At 51.3% G+C, this 23,040-nt stretch overlaps 2 protein-coding genes across 5 annotated transcripts in view; one reads left to right on the top strand and one right to left on the bottom strand.

The window, feature by feature from the left end:
• DNAI1 (dynein axonemal intermediate chain 1) overlaps positions 1-11,784 on the top strand; it is a 58,371-nt gene extending 46,587 nt beyond the window's left edge. For 3 of the 4 annotated variants that reach the window (XM_013053704.2, XM_045087889.1, XM_004747428.3), the window contains 7 exons: positions 3,636-3,725; positions 3,845-3,932; positions 4,531-4,610; positions 5,807-5,955; positions 6,064-6,163; positions 8,303-8,488; positions 11,455-11,784. In XM_013053704.2, coding sequence (XP_012909158.1) covers positions 3,636-3,725; positions 3,845-3,932; positions 4,531-4,610; positions 5,807-5,955; positions 6,064-6,163; positions 8,303-8,488; positions 11,455-11,553 — 792 coding nt within the window. In that variant the 3' untranslated portion in view covers positions 11,554-11,784. Of the gene's footprint in view, positions 1-3,635; positions 3,726-3,844; positions 3,933-4,530; positions 4,611-5,806; positions 5,956-6,063; positions 6,164-8,302; positions 8,489-11,454 lie in introns of those variants that run through there. The other variant, XM_045087890.1, reaches the window with a different exon arrangement.
• Positions 11,785-11,842: 58 nt separating this feature from the next.
• ENHO (energy homeostasis associated) lies at positions 11,843-12,512 on the bottom strand. Its single transcript, XM_004747433.2, has one exon. The coding sequence runs from the start codon at positions 12,486-12,488 to the stop codon at positions 12,258-12,260; it is 231 nt and encodes a 76-aa protein (XP_004747490.1). The 5' UTR covers positions 12,489-12,512; the 3' UTR covers positions 11,843-12,257.
• Positions 12,513-23,040: the final 10,528 nt, after the last annotated feature.

Below are 23,040 nucleotides of genomic sequence, written 5' to 3'. Positions count from 1 at the left end.
TTCTCTCCCCTGAAAAACCCCACCTTCCAATTCATCACCTCCAGACACACAAAGGTCTCAAGACCTGAGGAGGATGTCTGCAGAGACTTTAAAGGACCAAGAGAGGAGAAAAGACGTGCTTTGATAAGACTAAACCAGTAGCAGGCCTACCCCTGCTCTCCTAGCTCAGATAGCCCAGAGCCATGCAAAGAACATCTCTGATTGGCCTGACCACCCTCCTCAAGCCCAGGAGAGGGCAAGGGGCCAAGGCCAACCATCCTGCCACCACTCTCTGTGTTCTTGGAATCAAACAGCAGGTTGGGAAAGAAATGGGACATGCAGAAGTCACGCTATTGCTTTCATTGGGTGGGCGCCAGAGAGACTGGAACCCACCTGGGCAGAGATGGCCTTCTGCTGTCCCACCAATCTTTTGAGGAAACAGGGCTAGTGCCTTTACCTTTGGAAAAGCAAAGACTCAAGAGTTCCTGGGGGGCTTCTGGCTTGTGACATGGGAGGGGCTGCCTGGCGCTCGCTCACTCACTCACCGACTTCCTGTTCCCTTTTTGCCTCCAGTTTCTTCCCCCTTTCCTCATTCTTTTGTCCATTCAGTGACTCTTCTGTGTGCTCCTGGGGGAGCTGAGGGTGCTTAAGGGCTTGGTCCCTGGGGTTCCTAGCGGGGAGATGAGCACCACCACGGCTGAGCAGGACAGGGCAATATGCTAACTGCAAAAGAGGGCTCCTGTGAGTACTGACGAGGGACAGGAGGGACATGGAGATTGTCCAAGGCAGGGAGCAGGGGAGGGGGCCCAGCTCTTCCCAGAGGAAGCAACTGAATTGTAAGGGATGAGAAAGCACTCGTTAATGACAACTAAATGTAACATGAGATCCTAAAACACAACAAAAAAGGATATTAGGAGGAAACCAAGAAAATCAAATGAAGTCTAGATTTTAGTTGAAAAGAAGAAAGACACTATGAGTTAGATAAGGAAGGGTACAAAGGGGCGTCAGGCGGGGTGGCCGTGGGGAACAGCATCTGGTGCGCAGCGGGAGAGACAGGGAGGATGGCGCAGAGCCGAGGGAAGCAGCGGCACCCCGCGAGCAAGCCTCTCCAGCAAGGAGGAAGCCCGCCCTGTGTAAGTCAGGGGTTTCTAGTAAAGTGCTAGTGCAGAAACCCAATACCTCAGAGGTGGGAATGGGGCTGTTCTGGTGAATCGGGGTCCTGCTTTCTTGAGGGTTCCCTGTTGTCACTCCCTCTGTCTCCAAAGTTACTTTCATAAGCTTCCTAAGAGCTCCCTCCAGCATGGTTTGAAAATGGCTGCCAGACCATCAGAGAGTTTGGCGCGGAGAAGTAACACGGGCACATGTGTGTCTTAAGCGATGTCCTCTCACGGCAGCAGGAGAAACTTTGAAGCCTGAGTTACAGCAGGGATAGTGGAGATAGAAATAAGAAGGTATGGTGAGCGCTCTGAGGCAGTAAAATCAATAGAAGGAAACTAGATGGATATGAGAAAGGGGAAGAATTGGTGCTGTTCCTTGGGACTCCACCCAGGAGAGGCCCCAGGGAAGTGGGAATGACAAGGAGCAGCAGGTTTGGCCAGAAATTAATACAAGAAGCCAGAGGAACACCTACAATTAAAAGAAGCCAGAGGAGGTGTCCTGCAGGCAGTGGCCTGTGTAAGCCTGGAGCTTAGGCTGGTAAACCTACTCAGAGACATCAGAGTCTAGGTCCTTCTTAAAGGGACTGTGTCTTGGGGGAGACCGGAGAGGTTATGTTGGATCTTAAATGCCAGGCCGAGGCAGAAGGACTTTGTTCTGTTGGCAGCAGGGAGCCATGGAAGGTTTTGGAGCCAGTGAGAGAACTGTCTAATCAAAGGGGACTAGGTTCCTAGCCCATGGCCCAGGCTACTGCTGAGGGAGCCCATCGGGGTAGCCCAGCCCTTTTCAAGCCCCACCGTGAAGCCTCAGCCAGCAACACTCTGTGGGGTGTGTGTATGTTCGGTGCTATACTGGGGAAGGGAGCAGGCAAGGACAGATGAGCAGAGACTGGGGGCAAGCAGGTCTGCCCCAATCAGATAAGGCAGAAGAGAAGGAATCAATCAAGCAGGCTCCATCTGCTCCTTACCACCTACTTCCTGGGCATTCGTTCATTCATTCTCTGAAACCCACTTACCACCTCCCCACCCCCTTTTATTCCTACCCTCCCACCTCCACCCCTGAAGCTCGTGTGTGACTTGTACACACACACACATACCCGCTCACTTGCAAAAACACGCAGCAACCCCCATTGGGCATCAGGCTGCTAAGTGGGGTGTGAACTACAATTTCCATGCCTGCCCTCGGCTGCTCATTAAACACTTCCCTTTGTAGCTCCCTAGAGCCTCTTACAGCCTGGCCTTTGACACCCCCATCCCCTCCCCCCTTTAAAGAGACTGTCTTTACATAGAAGGAGAAGGGGTCCCAGTGTAAGAGCTGGCTCTGACTTATACCTCAGAGGCTCTGTGGTGTTCTGGGCCCCCCAGTGAAAAAAAGAGCCAGCTGCCTAGACAGGTCCAGGCCGGACTGGGCCCGCCCTTCTGTAGCTCTGATCAGCCAGGCTGGGGGTGTTGGCTGGGGACAAGCCACACCCCTCAACAGCCATGGTGGCAGCTGTGGTCACATGCAGTGGCAGTGGGTTCTGTCCTCCCTCACCGGGCCCCTGCTTGTGACAGGGGGAAGGGACAGTGTCCCGGCATGGGAGGTTGGGAAGGAGCTGAAGAGTGGAAAGCTCTGGGCACCCAGCCCCACCCCAGCTCTCTGGGACAGGCCTTGGCCAGGCCTCCACATCTGGCAACAGAAACTTGAGCCTCAAGCGTGTCATCTTCAGAAGACAACAGCTCTGTCTCCAAAACACTTTCCCATATGTTTGCCTCCAGCCCGGAGAAGATGGGTGGGGCACGATTATTAACCCCAAGCAGCAGATGGAGAAAGGCAGCTCAAAGCTGAGATTTGGGAGCAAGCTTCTGGGAGCAGGAGGTGGTGGTGAAGTGAAGGCGGCAGCCAGAGAGAATGCCTAGGAGAAAGGCCAACCTGGAAGAAGAGGGCTCCCCTGAAGCAAGCAGGGGGAAGCCCCTGCAGAACCTCCGCCCTCCCAAGTCCTGGGGTGAGGGGAATAAGGAGGATATTCGCTGACATTTACTGAACATGTACCAGTTGCAGTGTTCTCACATCAGGGCCTCCTGTTCAGTGGCTCCTTTAACACTTACAAAACACCTGTGCTACTACAGTTCCTGTTTTACAAGTGAGGAAACTGGTTGATGGACCCTGTTCTTTCCAGGCCTGTCCATGAGGAGGATGAGCCCAGAGACGCCACCTTCCCTCTGCAACTGGCTCCTGGAACCCAACCCAGGGAGGAATTTGGCACCTCCACTGCCAAACCCATGGATTAGGGCGGTGCCCCGAGTTGGCACAGTTACCCCAGGATGGTCAGGGAGAGAGGGGTGAGAGAGACAGAGATGGGGGAAAGGAGATAGGGAGGGCCACCTGTGGGACTCTGGGACATGGGCTCCCAGAACCTGCTTCTGAAGCTCCCATGGATTCTCGAGGGAGCCCTGCTCAGCTCCCAGCCCTAGGTCAAAGTCCTGGTAGGGTCCCGCAGCTCACAGATTGGGACGTTTCAGGTCAAGTGGCAGAAGGATGACATGGACAACAACCTCAACTTCTTCTCTGTGTCATCTGACGGCAGGATTGTGTCTTGGACCCTCTTGAAGGTGCCTGTTTCCCAGAAAGGGTGGAGAAGGGGAGTGGGGGGGGCGATCACGATGGGTTGCCTTCCACCTGCTGGCCACAGCCCCACCCATGGACCCTTCCCTATCCCTTTTGACGGCAGAGCGAGCTGGTTCACATGGATGTCATCAAGCTGAAGGCGGAGGGCAACACCACAGATGGCCTCAACGGGTTGCAGCTACACACAGTGGGTAGGAACCCCAGCCCACTCACATCCAGGCCTGACCACTCAGGCCCCACGAGGGTCAGAGATGGTGGCTCTCCCCTTAGAGCAACCACTCCCTCCCCCAGTGGAGCCTGGCCCTGTCCTCCCTGTCCCAGGGCGTGGCCATTTGCAGACCCTCCAGATTTGTGCAGATCCCATCCCTGTTTGCAGACCCTTGTTTCTGTTTATGCAGATCAGGTGCTGTGATGCAGATCCATTCCTGTTTATGCAGATCAGGCCCCTATTTACCCAGATCCTGTCCCTGTTTACTCAATTCCTACCCTGTTTATGCAGAGTATATCCCTGTTTGCACAGACCATGTCCCTGTTTGCAGACCCTATCCCTGTTTACCCTGACCCTGACCCTGTTTAAATCAATCCCTGCCTTGTTTACCCAGGCCCCATTCCTGTCTGCAGAAGCCTTGGCCGTTTGTAGAGTCCCAACTGCCTGGGACAGGCAGCAGGCCTGACGGCCTGTTTCTGTTTGGCTGCCTGGCCCCAGTCCTGCAGGAGCTGGGGCTCAGGCTGTCACTGGGAGCCTCCCTCCCAGAACCCGGCTAAAGCCACTCTACCTCTTCTCCCAAGGCTGTGGCACCGCCTTTGACTTCCACAAAGAGATTGACTACATGTTCCTAGTGGGCACAGAGGAGGGAAAAATCTACAAGGTGAGGCAGTTCTACCCCGTGCAAGCTTCTTCCAGGGCTGCTTAGACCCAAGAACCATGGGACTCGATCGTTCTCGACAGACCCTATTCTGATAGGGTTAGTCAATTCGAGAAAGCTTCTTGGGAGAAGTTAATATAGTCTTGATTTGCTCGGGTGGCAGGAAGATGGGATGACTGCAGAAAAGGGAATGAAAATCTAGAGGTTGACTTTAGCCCCCTCTGGGCCTTCCCGCTCTTCCTAGGAGTAGAAGAAGAAGACAGGGGAGTTGGGGGTGGGGGGAGTTGGAACATTCCGAGAAGACTTCCTGGAGGAGATCTGAACTTGAGTGAGCTCTGAAGGCCGGGTAACAGAGAAATTTCTCTCTGAATCCTGGATGTGTTGCAGCCAGTAGGAACTTCAGGGCCAGTTTCTGCAAGGTCTCAGTGTTAGTAGGTGAACGTCCTTCTGAACCTCCATCCATCCAGAAATAGCTTGCTGCAAGCTTTTCTTGTGCTCAAAGACTCAGAATGTTAATTACAGGCAGCCTCCCAGGAGCCTCTGAGGCCCAGCAGGAGCTGGTCTGAATGCAAAAGAGGTCCCCAACCCCCTCTACACCCATCCCAATGGCAGCTGTGGGAGAGGCAGGAGGGGCATGTCACTAGTCAGTCACACTGTCTCTTGGAGGGAGAGGGAGGGGCATGCTGGGCGGGCAAGAAACCCAGTGGGAAATCATGAGATTAGGACTTGCTCCTGGCTCTGTACCTACTCTAACCTGGGCAAGGTGAGATGTTTATTACTACTTCAAGGATTTGATCTGTGGGCTGTGAGTGGCCCCAGGGCTCTGGCTGTCAGCCCCTAGGCTTTGGCCTGGACACAGGCTAGGCCACACACCTCCCCTCCCCCTGCAGACCCCCAGCCCTGGCCTGGACCTGCTCTGCCTGAACTCCTGCTTGGACTGGAATCCTCTGGGGAGACTACAGCACTATCTCTCCCCCTCCAGGAAAACGCCCTAGCCCAGTAAGGCCCTCCTTTCTCTCTGGCCATCTTGAGGGCACAGAGAAGAATAGCCAGCAGCTTGGGCCCAGCTCAGCAGTGACAGTGATGTGGGGACAGGAGTCTTAGATTCTGACTCTCAGTACCCCCAGGGAAGTGGTAGCTGCTGACCTCTCTCTCATTCCTGATCCCCGATGCTCCCACCACCCTCACCGTTGCCCCAGTGCTCTAAGTCCTACTCCAGCAAGTTCCTCGACACCTATGATGCCCACAACATGGCAGTGGACGCTGTGTCCTGGAACCCATACCATGCCAAGGTCTTCATGTCCTGCAGCTCCGACTGGACTGTGAAGATCTGGGACCACACCATCAAGTGAGAGAGACATGCCCTTCCTCACAGCCCACCATGGGCTGGGGCCTGTGGGGCTCTAGCACTGTGAGGCCTCTGCGTGATGAACTGCCCACCCCTCCACCCTTGCAGGACCCCGATGTTCATCTACGACCTAAATTCAGCTGTGGGCGATGTGGCCTGGGCGCCGTACTCTTCTACTGTGTTTGCGGCAGTCACCACTGATGGGAAGGTGAGTGTCCCCTTCTGAGCCTCTACTAGAGAAAAGATGACTATCTCAGAGTCTCCCTCCTGGAGAGCCCATGCAGTGCCCTGATCAGGTAGGGGAAGGTGAGACATAAGGACTCTGTATTCTCAGGGAGTAGCCCAGCTAGGGCCCGGTCAAAAGAGGAATCATTCATCCCATGAGGCCTTGCACAGAGAATGGGGCTGTTCATCCTGAAGGACAGAACCCTCTGGGGGAGAAGATGCCGTGAGGAGCAGTTATCTTCTCCGACAGCCCTGGGGAGGGAGCTACAGGATGGCAGGGTCAAGCCTGATGTAAGGAAAAAATTCTGAACCTGAGTTTATCCGGGATTGAAATAATGTCTAAAAGGTAGCAAGTTCCCCATCCCTGGGACTATGCAAGGAGGGTCTGAGGAAGGAAGATGGGAGGGGTCTGTGCAACACGGAGAATTGGTAAAAACTCAGAAACAAATGTTTTTTAATGAAATTCTTGGATGCAAATCCATTTTTCCTTATGGCCTTTGATATAACCGAAGAGGAAGCCCATCAGTCACCTATTTACAACCAGATGTTTACTAAGGACCGACTATGGTGCCCAGCGCCAGGGCAGGGCCTGTGCTTCCAGTGCCTGCAATTCTAGAGCTCACATTCTTGTGAAGGGAAAGGGACACAAAGCAACCACAAAATTAGCATTAAGTGCTAGGCAGAGACCAACAGAGGAATATGTGTGGACACAGTGTTCATAGCAGCATTATTCATAATAGCCAAGAAGCTGAACGACCCAAATGTCCATCAACTGATGAACGGATAAACAAAATATGGTATAGCTAAAATGATCACTATCAAGAATAACAGGGAATGAAGTATCAGGTACATGCTACAACATTGCTGAACTTGAAAAGATGCTAGCATAAGAAGTCGGTCACAGAAGACCACACACTGTGTGATTCCATTTATATCAGTCTAGAATCAGCAAAACTACAGAGACACAGAGTAGATTTGTGGTCGCTTAGAGCTGGGGGTGTGGGAGAACCCAGGAAGTGACTGTTAATTGTACGAGGGTTCTTTTGGGGTGATGAAAATGCTCTAAAACTGACTGTGGTGATGGCTGCATAACTGTGAGTATACCAAAACTGAGAATTGTATACTATAAGTGGGTAAATGTGTTTGTATGTGAATTATATCTCAATAAAGCTATTATATTTTTTAAGAGAGAAAAGGAGTGATGTAAAAAGAAAGGACAGGGCAGCTTCTTAGAGTGTTCAAGGAGAGCTTCTTCAAGAGGTGACATTCAAGCTGAGAGCTTCAAATGACAAGAGCTAGCCAGGTGAAGATGGGGAGGGGCATTCTGGACAGGGGGAAGAGCTAGTGCAAATGCCCTGAGGTGAGAATGAACTTGAAGGGGTTTCAGGGACCCACAGGCAAGTGTGGCTGGGTCTAGGAAGCAAAGGGGAGAATGCAAGTAAGAGTAGAGAGTGGAGAAATCTGGAGTAAGGAATCTGGATTTTATATATACTGCCAAGGGAAACTATTGGAGCATTTTAGATTATTTAAAGTTAAGTTCTTGAGGCTGCATGGAGGCTGGATGGTAAAGGGGCAAGAGTGAAAGCAGAGAAACCCGTCAGGACGCTGCCACAGTTGTCCAGGCAAGAGTTACTAATGGTTTGGACTCAGGAAATGGTAAAAATAAGATGAAACATTTGTTGGAGGGCCTTGCATATATTATTAACTGGTATAAAGCCTGGCTCTACCACTCACCGGCAAGTTACCTTTAAGAGCCTCTATCTCCTCATTTATAACTAGGGATGGTAATAGAACCTTCCTTACAGAATGTCTGTGATGATTACTGGGTGGTACAACTGCATAACATGCTTGCCCAGAGTCTAGTACATAGTAAGTATTGAGTAAATGGCAGCTGCTATTATTGTTAATTCTGCATAGACTTAAATGTTCTCTCATTCTTCACTCATTCCCTCAACCACAGGAAAGACATGATCAGAGACACAAATCCCCTCTCCCACTGCCTCCAGCTCCAGCATGCTATGCTTCTGTTGTGTTTCCCCAGAAAGCCCAAGTGCTGGTTCTTCTGAAGTGTAGGACAGGGGCCCTGTTATCCTTGAGTGTGCTGACACCAATCTCTCCACAGACCCATGTGTTTGACTTGTCTATCAACAAGTATGAGGCCATCTGCAGCCAGCCCGTGGTGGCCAAAAAGAAGAACAAGATCACCCATGTGCAGTTCAATCCTATCCATCCCATCATCATTGTGGGTGATGACCGTGGGCATGTCATTTGCCTCAAGCTCTCACCCAACTTGCGCAAGATGCCAAAGGTACAGGCTGGGGTAGTTTGGGCTGCTGTGAGAAGTCAAGTCTCCAAGATGGTGGGGGTTGAGAGAAAGGGGAGGAGCCAGGGGGTGGCCCCCAGCTTTCTGCCTTGGAAAACCGAGGGTCAGGGTGGTGTCATTGCTCAAATATGGAGCACGGAAGATGCAGGTTTGTAGAGAGACAAAAGGATCAGTTACCTGTGGAGCTTCCGGGTGGAGGCATCCTGGTAAGGAGGCGTCTACATGGGTCCAAAGCCTAGAGAAGCACATAGACATCACTGGCTTATTTGGTGTAGACCAGGTTAGCCAAGAAGGGGACTGGGGGCTTAGTCACTGCTCCATTGGCTGGGCTTACACAGGGCCTCAGCTCCAGTGGCCCCTGAGCTGGGAGCTGTGGGTTCACACAGGGAAGAATGTGAAAAGGAAAAGGGGTAACTAGGTCAGCATCTAGACAGCCTTGTCAGCTCTGGTTCCTTTCTGGGATTTGTACTGATCTGGAGACCCTGCCCAGAGCCCAAGGCCCTGAAAACAGGCTATGGAGCCCAGAGCCAGCGCCTCAAAGTCTAGATCTCAGAGTCTGGATTCAGACCTAAGCATCCAAGCCTTCAAATCCAGAGCCCAGTCTTACCCATTTGAGTGCTAAGAGAAAATATGGAATTTGCTTTCTGCCACGTTCTGGGCCAGGATCAGAGCTGGGCCAGGGCTGGGCCAAGCTGCCCTGATGACTATACCTCTTGGTTGCAGTATGAGGCACTTATTTGCCGTTTGAGGGAAGGGCAGGGCCCTGTCTCTTTCAACCACTGCTACCTGTTCCCCTGAATCCTTACCAAAGCAGGGGTCACTGCTGCAGCCCTCTGGTACCTGCCTGGTCTCTTCCATACAGTGACCAGGAGAGGAGGTCTGGGAGTTTGGCTGGGCCTGTAATTGTAGCCAGCTGGGGGAGGGGGTGGACTTGGCTATAAATAGTTGGAAGGCTGCTAAGCGCCTGCAGCTGTGGCCTAGAGGCTGTGGTGGGCTGGGGTGGGGTTGGGGGGGGGGGAAATGGGGGGAGTCGGGCATGGTCTGAAGCTCTTTGCTGAGCCCAGCTAGTTGGTTTCAAGGAGGGGGAAGGAGACAGCACAATTTGTGGAACAGATAAAATCTGCTCTTAATTTAGTGAGGAGAGAGACCCAAGTTTGAGCTGGCAGAGTCCGACAGCCCAGTGGGAGGGGCAAGGGTACACCCATCACACCTGGAGTGTGGCAGATCTGGGTGGGGCCTGCCCTGCCCACTCTGCCGCAGGGAGGCAAGGATGTCCCACAGTGCCAACTCCTCTCAGAGAAAAGGTCAGCCATAGCTAAGAGAGCTGGGCTCTGTGTATCGGGGACCTCTATCTCTGAAGACCTAAGGCTATGGGTACCTGGGGAGCAGAGGACCTGAGTGGGCAACAGTTGGGGGCCAGTGCTTCGGTGGATTGGAGGTTTCCAGGCAATTGTCATCTGATCTTATCCGTAGCCAAGTGATTTGTGCCAAAGGAAGTCCTCAGGCATCCCTACTACCCCTCCTCTTTGGGCTGCCATCTCCCTGCCCTTTCCAGGAGGGTCTAGTCACAGAGACCCAACTTCCTGACCCAGGAAGCTTCCTCTAATTGGTGTCAGAGCACAGCTTGTCAAAGGTCAAAGACTATCTTTCCCTCACTACAGTGTAGATGGGAAACTGAGCCTACAAAGGCAAGGGCCTTACCCAAAGTCATAGAGGGAGTTAACGACAAAGCTGGGACTGTAAGCCAGGTCCCACTAACTCCCGGGGGTGGGGTGAGGCCAAGAAGAGAACAGTGACTTGATTTGGAAGGGAGAATAGTTAAAGGAAAAGGCATCTTTGTCCTCTGCCTAGAGAGTATAGAGGTGATTTGGGTAGTGGCAAAGGCACTGGGCCACGAGGGGAGAGGGAGACAGATTTTGGAGCAGGTGCAGTGGTAACACCAGGAGGAAATCTGAGCTCTGCATGGTGTCAGCAGTGGGATGGGGCCAGGAAGGGGCCTGCTGGCCATGCACTCTCCTCTCCTCACAGCCCAGGCCAGACCCAGGCTGGGCCCTCAGCAGGCAAGGCTGGAGCAGGTGCCAGTGAGCAGTGGGCACAGGTGGCTGAGAGGGCGGGAGAGGGGGCGGATCTGGAGCAGAGGGAAGACAGGAAATGGTAGCTGCCGCAGCCTAGCCCATACCCCGCTGCCTGGACAGAAGGCAGAATGGGACTGGTGCTGGTCTGCCGTGGAGCTCTCGGGACCTGTGAATGACACATACCCCGTGTCCCAGTACTCTTTTTCTCAGGGCATTAGAGTGCCCTGTAGGCTGGGATGAGGGCTCATAAATTTAGGATCTTCTCTTTTGAGGGACAGTCCTAGCTTGAGACAACTGGAAACACATGGGATATTTCATCTGCCCTCCTGGGTCTCTTGACACCCTCCTCCACCCTGGGTATGTCTGAAACAGCAGGCCTGGCCCCAAATGTCACCCACTCCCAACTGACCTTAAAGTTTTGGTACAAGGTGAGGGTACCTGTGGCTTGGTCCACACCTGTCTCCCTCTGCAAACACATACCTCTTAGCTCCTTGTTAGGACTCAGCCAGGACCCCTCCTGTGGGACGGGTGGTCCCAACCTCAAAAGGTCTTACCTCTCCCCAGAGCTACAGCTCTCCTAGCCTGAAAGGCTACTTCCTCTGAGGTTAGTGGGTAGACACCTTCTGCCACTCTTCCCAGCATCAAGACTGTTGATCTGAGATTCAGAGCTAGACTGGATGCTTCTCAGAGGCCCCAGCTGGGCCCAGGTCTCCTAACCTCAGTTGGGAGAGGCAGGGATCCAGAATCTAACTGGCCAAGAGAGGGGCGGTATAAAACTGGGGCAGGCTGGGCAGAGGAGGCAGAGCTGGGACCCAGAGAAAGGTGGCCTATCCCTCACCATTCCTCCCACCCACCATGTACTTCCACCCTCCACAGGAAAAGAAGGGACAGGAGGTACAGAAGGGTCCAGCTGTGGAGATCACAAAATTGGATAAACTGCTGAACCTGGTGAGGGAAGTGAAAACCAAGACCTGAGGGCCTGGCCTCAGTCCCTGTCCCATTTTTCTGAACCTGTTACTTGTAACCCCTGACCCTGCACCCAAGCCCAGCCTTAGTACTCGGTATGTGACCCCACCCCTAACCAGGTCCCAGCATCTACCATCAGCACTCTACATTGGCCCTGATCCCAGCACCTCACCCCAGGACTTGGCCCTCAACCATTATCCTGTCCCACTTTGCACAAATAAACCTGTGTCTGGAAGCTCACCCTACACCTTTAATGTTGCTACCGCAGGGCCCTCAGGAAGAGGAGGAAATCTCAGGGTAGAGCCATAGTTCCATTTATTATCCAGCAAACAGTGGGAGGACCTGAGGAGGGGCCCAGCCTGGACACCCTCCCGTTATTGCCATGGATTCCAGTTTGCTTCCCCAACCTCAAGGGCCTGGAGGCAATTGGCCTAGGGAGAGGTGGTCCCAGTCCCTGGCCCTCAGAATGGAGCACAGTCAAGATGGCCCTGGCCCTAGCACCAACTCAGGAATCCCCACCCCAGGCCTGTCTACCAAGGGCCACCAGAGCTCCTCGTGGAGCCAGACCGGCTCGACTCTGGGCTGCTAGGTCCAGCTCCAGACAGGCTGGACTCTGGGCTCTGGACCCCAGGCTGGCTAGACCCTGGGATTCCGATTCCAGGCTCTGGGTGGGGCAGACTTAGGCCCCAGACTCCAGGTGAGGTGAGGGGCCTTCAGGGCTGCAGCAGGTAGCTGCCTTCATGGCTGGGCTTCTGGGGCGGGGGTGCCTTCTCAGGACAGGGGCCAGGGCTGGAGTTGGGACTGGATTCGGAGAGAGAGTCGATGTCCGCAGAGCGGGAATGGCAGGCCCAGCAGAGAATGACCCAGAGCAGCAGCAGCAAGAAGCCTACGAGGCCGTTGCAGACGATGGCAATGAGGGCCCCCTGGGAGATGGCTGCCCCCATGACAGGCAGCACCCTCAGACCAGCACAGACCACGGGGTTGGCTTGATGGCAAGGCCCATGCCGAGGCAGAACTCCAGTACAGCTGGCCTTCCAAAGAGGCTGTCCTGTCCACACTCAGTGAATCCTGGGCAGTGGGTATCCACCTGCAGTCCTGAGCCTGTGGCAGGTAGAGAGCAGAGGAAAGGGTGGTGAGGAGGAAGGGGTAGGGTGAGGCCTAGGAAGAGAGGGGTCTAGAAGAGAGTCCTTTCCCACATCTCTGGCTTGCCCAGCAGAGGAATCTGGGTCCCAACAGGTCTAAGTACTCCACAGAGCCAACACCCCCATCCTCAGGCCTGGTTCTGGACACCTTGACAGGGGTGCAGCCACAGTGGGGAAGCTGGAGTGGACATCCTGTATCTCATTCTCCTGAGAACCGGTGGGCATGGCCTGGCCCTGCCCACCAAGCTTCCAGCTCTCAAAAGCACTGGATGAGTGGATGAGACCCAGGAAGCCCGAGGCCTTAGAGGATGGGGACTGTGACCAGCGCTGGTGTGGCCTGGGCACCTCCCCCTTCTCAGCACTCCAGCCAGCCAGCCCAGGAGACCTCCAGAGGTGCCAGCTCAGACAGAGGGAACTTTGTGGAGGCCCTGGCACGCATGTGTGGGTCTCTGTATCCAAGGCTGTGTACCTAGGTGTGCCTCTCTGTGAGACTGTCTCTCCAGGTCAGTTGTGTGTGTCTGTGTGTTTGGCTCTTCACCTTTCGGTTCCCTTGCCTAGATGTGTGCCTCTGCCTGGCATATCCACCTCTATGTTTGGGCAGCTGGCTTCTAAGTGCCTCTCTTTCTGTCTGTCTCTACGCGTCCCCATCTCTGAGTGTCTGAGTGTCTCTTCTCTCCCTGTCTATCTCTGTGTATCTCTGTATCGGTCTCTGTGTGTATGGGTCTCTTGTGTCTCTCGGTCTCTCTTTTCTGCCCTGCTGTATGTCACTCTGTCCCCGTGGACGTGTGTCTCTCCTCTTCTCCGTGGGGTCTGTCTCTGTAGTTCTGGGAGTCTCGTGTGTCTCTTTGTGTCTCTTTCTCCCCGGCTATGCCTCTATGTCCCCAGGTGGGTCTGGGTCTCTTTACCTCTGTCTCTGGTTCTCGGCCCCCGTGCCCATGGAGGGAGGGCCCCCTTACCTGAGTTGAGCCCGGTGCGCGCCCGCAGGGAGGGTCCGGGGCAGCGGGATGCTGGGCGCCGACTGAGACTCGGGAGCCTCCGGGCGCGGGGCGGGGGAGGGGGGGGCGGGAGGAGGCGGGCAGGGGCGATGTCCCCTCCCCCGGCCCTCCCCCTCGGCCGCGCAGCCTCCGCCGGCCGCTCCCGCCGCCGCGCGACCGGGGCGGCCTCTGCCGCGGGCGGTCTGCGGCGAGCCGGCACCTCCTCCCCCTGGGGCGGTGCCTCCTCCGCGGCCGCGGCTGCTCGCTAGCTCGTTCGGCGGCGTTCGGGCGGCGGCTGCGGCCGGGGCGCGGTGTTCGGCTAGGCTCGGCTGCGCTCGGCTGCGCTCGGCTACGTTCGGCTGGGCTCGGCTGGGCTCGGCAGGCAGCAAAAACAGCGGAGGACCTCGCTTCCCGGGAGGCCGGCGGCGGCCGGCGGCCAGTGGGCGGGTGGAGCCATCTCCGCGCCGCTGCCATCATTCAATTGGCTAGCTGCGCCAGCCTCTCGGGCGATTGGTCGCGCGCTGGGGTGGGACTGGATCGCCCCTGGTGCAGGCGTGGGGCGGGGGCGAGAAGAAGAGTCGAGGGGCTATGAGGTCTTGATCCCTCTGGGGGAAAGGGATGGGAACAAGGCTCACCTCCTCGCAGGGATTTCTTGCACCTTCAACACCTGGGAGAGCTGCACTTCCAACATTTGAGAAAGGCCTCTGGACCCTCATGCGTGAGGAGACTGCCCGTCCATATCTGCCTCTGCCCGCCCATATCTGCCTCTGCCCGCCTCATCCAAGGGGAAAGGCCTTGGGTCCCCACATCTAGGAGGAGACTGAACGTCCTCATCTTGGAAGCCCCCCTAGACTTCTGCACAGCTACTGCCGATTTCCCCACTTTAGAGGGTCTATGGGTGGCTCTACATTCCCTGGCCCCAGGAAGTGTGAGCAGCTCTGCCAACACAAGTACTTCGGGCATATTTATTGAGTTCCTACTTGGTATTGGTCACGGGTTCGTGCTTTGCTGCGCTGTGGGGGAGCCTAGGATAGAGAGTACCGGGGTATTCGAGAGATCGGTCCGCCATGGCTGGGACAGGACCAGGCACGACTCTAGAAGCTCCTGACTCTCTCCAACCTAGAATCTCTCCTAAGAAGATGATCAGTTTGGGCAGAAGCTGTCAGGTAGGCCTTCCTACCCTATTTCATAGGTCAGTGACTCCTAAGTGTTCTGAACGGGATCCTTTTCTCATCCTACTCTACATAGTCTCCATGGATGCGCACATCTCTGAAGCTATGTCATGAAGACCCTCTGTGCTTCCCAAATCCAGCCTTACTTTATCTCTGGAATTCTAGCCATAGATCCAAATGTCTTCCAGAATCAGGGCGTGTGTTGATTCCTGGTTCTGCCATTTAATAGCTACTGAAGGTAGCTATTATTAGTAATAGTAATTAGTAATAGCTATTCAAGGTAGCTACAACCTCTCAAGGTTGTAATTCACCAATTCATTTATACCTAACCCATTGTGTCTCAGCAAATGCCAACTGACACAACCCCAAGGACCATATGGCTAAGGGGTCCCTTCCCTCAGTGCCATGAAATTCACATGAAAGCCCGATAAATCCAAATGCTATCTTGAAAACAAGAAAGGGAAGGGTAAGATAATCTGAAAGACTGAGTCATACTTACAGGCTGTCTAAAATAAAATTTTGGACCCTACTGAGTTTACCAGATGGATTAATTTTAGTTCCCCTGCCCCTGTTACCCAGCAGGGGAGGGGGCATTGTGAGCAAGATCAAACCAGTTCTAGGAAAGAGAAGAGACTTACATTGTTGCACATCTGAGTGTAATATGAGTGAATTTGTGACCCAGCTGCAGGAGTTCAGATTTTATCCTGGAAACAGTGGGGAGCCACTGAAGAATTTTGAGCATAAGAGTAAATAGGATCATATCCAGAAATTAGAGGGATGATTTGGGCTGCTGGGTGGAAGGGGAGGGAGATTGAAGGCATGTGAGTAATGACAAAGGACTGAAATGGTGTACGGGAAGAGGACTGGAGAGAACAAGAGAACACTGAGGATATTTGGGAATTACAATTGGCAGAACTTAGCTTAGACACTTAGACCTACAGGATATGGGGAGTAACAGGGAGGGAAAAGTCTGGGATAACTTCCAGGTTGGTGACTAGGGATACTGTGATTCCCTTTACTGAGAAAACAGGAGAGAAGGGGTGTTTCAGCAGGGGTCTGGGGTGGTGTGTGGGGGAGGTGGAGGATGATAAAATCCATTTTAGATATGCTAGATTTGACAACTCAAGTTGAGATGTCCCATAGACAGTTGGATAAGTATGTCTGAAATTCAGGCTGAAGACAACATTTCGTGAGTTATCGATAAATGAGTAATAGTCAAATCAGGAAAGTGGGTGAGCAGGTTGCCGTGTGGCTCAGTCAGTTGAGCTTCCAACTCTTGATTTTTGTCTCAGGTCATGATCTAGGGTCATGAGATTGAGCCCCACATCAAGCCCCACATAGGGCTCTACGCTGGGTGTATGGAGCCTGCTTAAGATTCTCTCTCTCCCTCTCACTCTGCCCCATCCCACTACCCCTCTCCCTCTCTTAAAAAACAAAAACAACACATAATCAGATATTGAAACCCAAAGACAGGGATGCTCCAAGAATAACAGGAACTAATAGACACAAAAGCTATTAGGACTCTATCTCTCATCTCTGTTACTTCCTACCACACTCCTTCATTTCCTTCCCCTGCCCTGCCCAGCCCCTACCATCCCCACCATGAGACCAGCTTCTAATATTTTTCTGGCCACAAGGTAAAAAGCATCACTTCAGACAATCACAAAGCTTAAAAATGTTGTCTAGGCATCCAACAAGACACTGGCTTCTCTTTCTTCCTTGCAGTTTGCAAGTTCCTCAGGAAGTGCTCTGATTGGCTCAGCTTAGGTAGATACTTAACTCTGGACCCCATCAACTGTGGCCAAGGGATGGATGAAGCTCAAATTGCCTGACATGGCTCACGTGAAAACCCCATGGACATTGCGGTTGGGCAGGGTGGTGGGGGCAGTGGATCCTAAGAGGAGAGAATGCAGAATGGCAGGTGTTCGCTATAGTCCACCCCTTGTTGCCCAACATACACACACATTATTTTCCTACATATGTAGGATCCCAAAAATGTCCTCACCTACATATTCCAACCATTCCACTAGACCTATGCCAATAAATTCTCCTCCTGTCTGGTGGAGGGCAGCTCAATGACACATCTAGCTCCTGCTTCTGGGAATTATATCACAGGACTACTGTTCTTCATACAGAAGTTCTCTGGCTAATGTCCCTCTGTGCTCCACTCAGCTTTCTATAAGGTGTGAATATGACTTCTAATAATATCATTACCTTTGTTTGAACTGCCTTTGAACTACCTTTAAACCACTACCCCCCTGCCCAGAAATAACCCCCAAACTCCTGGTATCTAGAGATGAAAGAAAGAAAGAACAAAATATAAAGAAGTCACTGTAGAGTGGTCAGTAATCCCGAGCTTCATATATTTTTTGGCCATGAATGACAATGAAAATGGTGGGACTAGGAAATCTCAAGGCATCTGTTTGTTGATTCATTTCTTTGGCTACAGAGTTTCTCAGTAGCCAATCTGGCTGCCACAGGTTTTGCCCACAAGGATGTGATACTTTATCCAGTGTTCTGAGAGCATCATTGTGGAGGATTTGTCTGTGGAGCGTTGTACCCATTAGCACTACACTTTCTGGTGGTGTTTGGGGGATTATCCTGGGATTGAGCAATCACAGATCTCTGCATTTATGAGGATTGGGTGTGGTTTTATTTTCCTCCCAGATGATACAATTCTTTTAAAATCATAATCAGCTGTCAGTTTCATCTAGGGGAGAATTCGTTTTGCTAATAAGTTACTCATCCTAAAGCACTCCCCACCTCCCCAAGTTTAAACAACTCTAGGTGTGCCTGGGTGGCTCAGTCAGTTAAGTGTTCACCTTTGGTTCAGGTTATGATCCCAGGGTCCTGGGATCGAGCCCCGCATCCAGCCTGGGGAGCCTGCTTCTCCCTCTCCCTCTGCTGCTCCTCCTGGTTGTACTGCCTCTCTCTCTCTCTCTTTTTCTCTCTCTGGCAAATAAATAAGTAAAATCTTAAAAAAAATAAATAAGCAACTCTGAAATCAGAATACAGTCTTAAAATTAATGGCATGTGATAGTTTTTTAGCTTCTTTTCTCCTAGTACTGTTGACCCTGCCTTGTACAATGCCGGAGCTAGGGGTACCAATACCTTGCACGGTAAAAAATGTATAACATTTTAAAAAACATTTTTAAGGTTTTTTTTTAAAGATTTTATTTACTCATTTGACAGAGAGAGATACACCCAGAGAGAGAATGAGCAGAGGGCGAAGCAGGCTCCCCACTGAGCCAGGAGACTGACATGGGGCTCGATCCCAGGACCCCGGGATCATGACCTGAGCTGAAGGCAGACTTTAATCATCTGAACCACCCAGGTGCCCCTAGTTTATTTTTTATAGTAATCTCTACACCCAATGTGGAGCTTGAACTCACGACTCTGAGATCAAGAGTCACGTGCATTTCCCACTGAGCCAGCCAGACGTCTGCCATGTATAACTTTTGACTCCTCCAGAACTTAACTACTGACCAGAAGCCTTCCTGATGACATAAACAGTTGATTAACATATGTTTTGTACATGTATTAGGTAATGTATTCTTATAATAAAGCTAGAGAAATAAAATGTTACGTAAAAATCATAAGAGGAAATACATTTACAGTGCTATAAAAAAAACAACACACACACACACATATAAGGGGACCCATGCAGATCAAACCCCTATTGAGGGTCAACTGTAGTTCATAAAATAACTTGCCTCTTGTAATTGATGGAACATGAGATTTACTAAATATAGTAATTTCATCAGAGTTCTTTTTCACAAATAATAGAATCCACCCTGGATAATTAAAGCATAAAAGGTATTTGTCAAAAAGATATTATTTAGCTCAGAAGTGTTAGGAGGACTGGGGAAATGAATTTGAGGCTCAGTTTCTAGGAACAACACTCAAACCATACCACACAACCTGATGAGGAAACCACAGCCATTGCCTCTCCAAATACTAAGCACCAAGAGTTTAATTCAACTGCCAACTTTACAAGCTCTGCAGCACTTCTGCGGTGAGAACTCAATATTGCAACTACTGGGAAACCACCACTGTTGCCACTACCACCCCCCAAAAGTGGACACTTCACACTACCAGTAAGAGCAGAAATTGAAGTCTTTTGTCCAATCTGCTTCCTTCCTGTATCAGTCAGAATTAGGCAGGTAACAATGGTTACAAACGACGCCTAGATCTTACAAAGATGTATTTCTTGCTCGTGCTGCAGTTCGGCATGAGTGAAGTGGGGAGGAGTCTGGTCACTGTGACCACCACTCAGTGATCTAGGCTGATGGAGGTTTAACCATCTTATGATGCCTTCCTTTCTTTCTTTCCTTCCTTCCCCCCTCCTTTCTTTTTTCCTTTGTTCCTTTCTTTTTTAAGGATTTTTAAAAAGTAACCCCTATACCCCATATGTGGGGCTTGAACCTACAACCCCAAGATCAAGAGTCATGTGCTCTACAGACCAGGTGCCCCTATGCCAGTTTCTTTCTTTTTTAAGATTTTATTTATTTAGGGGCGCCTGGGCGGCTCAGTGGGTTAAACCTCTGCCTTAGGCTCGGGTCATGATCTCAGGGTCCTGGGATCAAGCCCCACATCGGGCTCTCTGCTCAGCGGGGAGCCTGCTTCCTCCCCTCTCTCTCTGCCTGCCTCTCTGCCTACTTGTGATCTCTCTCTGTCAAATAAATAAATAAAATCTTTTTTTATTTATTTATAAATAAATAAAGGCACCCCCCCATGCCACTTTCTTGATAGGAACCTTCAGCATCTGTTGTGATAAAGGGAGGAAAAATGTGCAATGGCTTCTGCTCATATTGCATTGATCAAAACAAATCTCATGGCCAAACCTAACATCAAGAGACAAGAGAAGGGCAACCCTCCTGGTGCTCAGAAGGAAAGGAGAACCAGAAATATTGAACTTTATTGATATTTACCTCACTCATATCATAGCTCACTTCCAGATCAAAGTCTCACACGGGAGCATGTAGCATATGCCTATAAAGAAGCTGCATAGGATGCTGCAAATTTTAGTTCTGACTTTCACACAAAGAAGACTGGATTTTAAAATGTGAATTTTCCCATATAGGAAAACTAGTTAAAAGGTGAAGGACATGTGTGAATACAACATATTTTACTACCATAATCAATACTAGAAATTTGTAGAACCATGCTCTCTGAATCCTCTGGTTTGCCACAAAAATGCAAGAGCTGTGCAAGCACTTGGAGTGATTTCTTTTCTTTCTTTCTTTCTTTTTTTTTTTTTAAGATTTTATTTATTTATTTGACAGAGAGAGATCACAAGCAGGCAGAGAGAGAGGGGGAAACAGGCTCCCTGCCAAGCAGAGACCCCCCGCTGATGTGGGGCTCGATCCCAGGACCCCAACAGAGGCTTAACCCACTGAGCCACCCAGGAGCCCCAGAGTAATTTCTTTTTTAGCGCTATGTTTTTCAGAGTGCTAAAAGGGGCACTTTCAACCTCTCTAACTATGCCTTCTGGCGTCATGGGACATCCTAGGCTGGAGTGACAGGGCGAGTAGCCTTTCTTCTTCAGCCTGCTCTGGAATGACACCCTTCCCTCACCGGCATTCCAGTCAACTCGCTTTACTATGAGAAGAACCATCATGTTTGCCTGACAGGGTAGGAACATCCAAAACGGGTGGTCAGCAAGCAGTTAGGGGCCAACAGAGGAAGTATTTTGCTTGGATAAGGAAGTGTCTTTCAGCCTTGACCCCTAACTGCCAGAAGTTAGATGGTCCTGAGTCTTGCTGAATTGTAGAAGCTGAGTTCTTGGCTATTCTCTAATGTTGATGATGAGGAAACTGAGAGGTTCTAGCAGTTGGGATGGTGGTCCACTGGGAGAATCTGAGAAAATGGGAAACGCTGCTTGTCCCCAACCTGTCTTCCCTCCTTTTTTCCCTCCAGACAAGCTTCCTGTGCTTCTCTAGCCCATATAATAATAAACCCAGCTTCTGACAATTCTCAGCTTTACTGCTTAAATCCAGGTATACCCAGCAAGATGTTGGCTCATCTATTTCAGTTCCAGCTTACCCTTCTCCGTTCCAGTTTCCAAATTCCTAGGGACTTGCTTTTATCAGCCTGGCTTTGGTCAGATGCCAGTCCCTGTATCAGTGATCCACGGCAGGGGAGGGAGGTCATAACACTCTGGCTCCCATGATAACTGTGAATGAAAGGCTGTTCCCACCAGAAGGGAGGGCCATCTGAACAAAACATAAAGGCATCCACAAGACTAACATTAATGGATTCAAGAGAAAAGATGAATCTGCAAAATAAATATGGAAGTAGCTGTCACAGAGGTAGAAAGAAAACCAGGAAGGAACACAGTGTCAGAGAAGCAAAGAAGGGACAGAGGTTTGAGAAAGCGGGAGGGGTCAGCAATCCAGAATGTCATAGTAGAGGTCTCGTAGTTATAGAAAAGGGAACCATTGGACTTAAAAGAAAGGAGGTTGTTGATTATCTTGGCAAGAAGTTGTTCCAGTGGGCAGTGGACAGTGGGCAATGGAGGTGGGGGGTGTGGTGGCCCCCAGATCTGAGTGGTTTGATGAGTAAGAAGCTGATACAATAGAGGTGACTCAAGATGATTATTGTAAAAAATTGGGGAAGAAGAGACACACAAGGAATGGAACCAGAGGAACTTCATATTCGATTTCTAAAAATTTCTTTTTTAAAAAATATTTTATTTATTTATTTGTCAAAGAGAGAGAGAGAGAGCACAAGTAGGGGAAGCGGCAGGCAGAGGGAGAAGCAGGCTCCCATTGAGCAAGGAGCTGGATGCGGGACTCGATTCCAGAATCTCGGGATCAAGACCAGAGCCAAAGGCAGCTATTTAACCGACTAAGCCACCCAAGTGTCCCCTAAAAATCTCTTATGTGTTTCTTGCATGGGTGTGTTTAACTACTGGTGAGAAAGTACCTGGAGAAAGAATATAATTAATAGCTATTTTTATTAATGCTGTCCATCTCCCCTGGGCTGTGCAGATCCAGGCAGGCAGGAACAGGGATGGAAGAAGCAAAAACCTGGCAGAAGACATGAACCACTTCAACTTTTCTTAGGCCATACTAGCAAGTAGGGCAGGGCTAGGAGGTGCCTGACCTCAGCACTAGGTGACCCAGGTTCGGCCCCAGGACACGCCCAGGGCCCTGGGATTGTGCTGTGGTCTGTGCTCAGACAGAGAAGCCTTGTGTGAAGAGGAAAGGATCCCAAGGCTGGAGCCAGTCCTCAGAGGGTGGGGGTAGGGAGAATGTGAAGCAGTCATACTCTGGGATAGACAGTCTTGCCATGACTCTGCTCTGATTTCCTTATCTTGAAACCATGCCTATTGCTACCCCCTGCCCACCCACTCACTCCTCAGCATCCCTGCCAAGCTGTCACCTGCTTCCCCGCCTCCTGTCACTCCTCAGCTGCTGCCCCCACCTTCTGCTCTCATCATCCCTGGAGCTGGCTCGCCAAGGTCAGTTTCACCTCCTTGTCACATCCAGTGAATATTTTTTAGCCTTGTCTTTGTTGACTTCTTGGCAACAGTGAGGCTGTTGATTCCTTTTTGAAACTCCATCTTTCATTGTCTTCCAAGAGGCTACCCTCTCTGGGACCATTTATTCCTCCTCTAAAACAATTATTGTCTTGTTTGTTTAGTTTTTAGAGAGGGAGGGGGGAGCGGTGGGGCAGAGGGAAAGAGAGAATCTCAAGCAGGCTCCACACCCAGAGCAGAGCCCACATGAAGCTCCATGGATCTCACAGCCCAAGATCGTGACCTGAGGCCAAAGCAAGAGCCCTACCCTGAACCACCTGAGCTGCCCAAGTGCCCCAAAAATAACCACTGTCAATTAATCTGTCAGAGCTTTCCGTTCATCATAGCTATCCCTTGCCTGCGTACAAGACAGGCCCTTGGAACAGATGAAGGAACTGGGACTGAAGGGAATCAAGAGGTTTTCCTGAGGCCCCAGAGCAGCAGTGATAGCGTCTGGACTAAAACCCTGATTTGCATTCTGTCTGTCTCCCTTACCGGTCTGGCCCCTCCTTGGCATTGGGCTGTTGCTCTCTGCAGCCACTCTCTCCTCCTCTCAAGTGATGAGGTCCTCCTCAGCGTTATGGGTTCTGTGACCATTTTATGCTGACGATGCCTTAATGCTAATTCAGACCCCAGTCCCAAGGCCCAGACAGGTTTGTTGTTGCTGCTGCTGTTGTTATTAAGAA

The sequence above is a fragment of the Mustela putorius genome, unplaced genomic scaffold (genome assembly GCF_011764305.1).
Source record: "Mustela putorius furo isolate JIRA1106 unplaced genomic scaffold, ASM1176430v1.1 tig00001584_pilon_pilon_pilon, whole genome shotgun sequence".
NCBI classification, from domain to species: domain Eukaryota; kingdom Metazoa; phylum Chordata; class Mammalia; order Carnivora; family Mustelidae; genus Mustela; species Mustela putorius.
The sequence above is the reverse complement of the archived record's forward strand: the minus strand, read 5'-3'. Positions and strand labels throughout refer to the sequence as shown.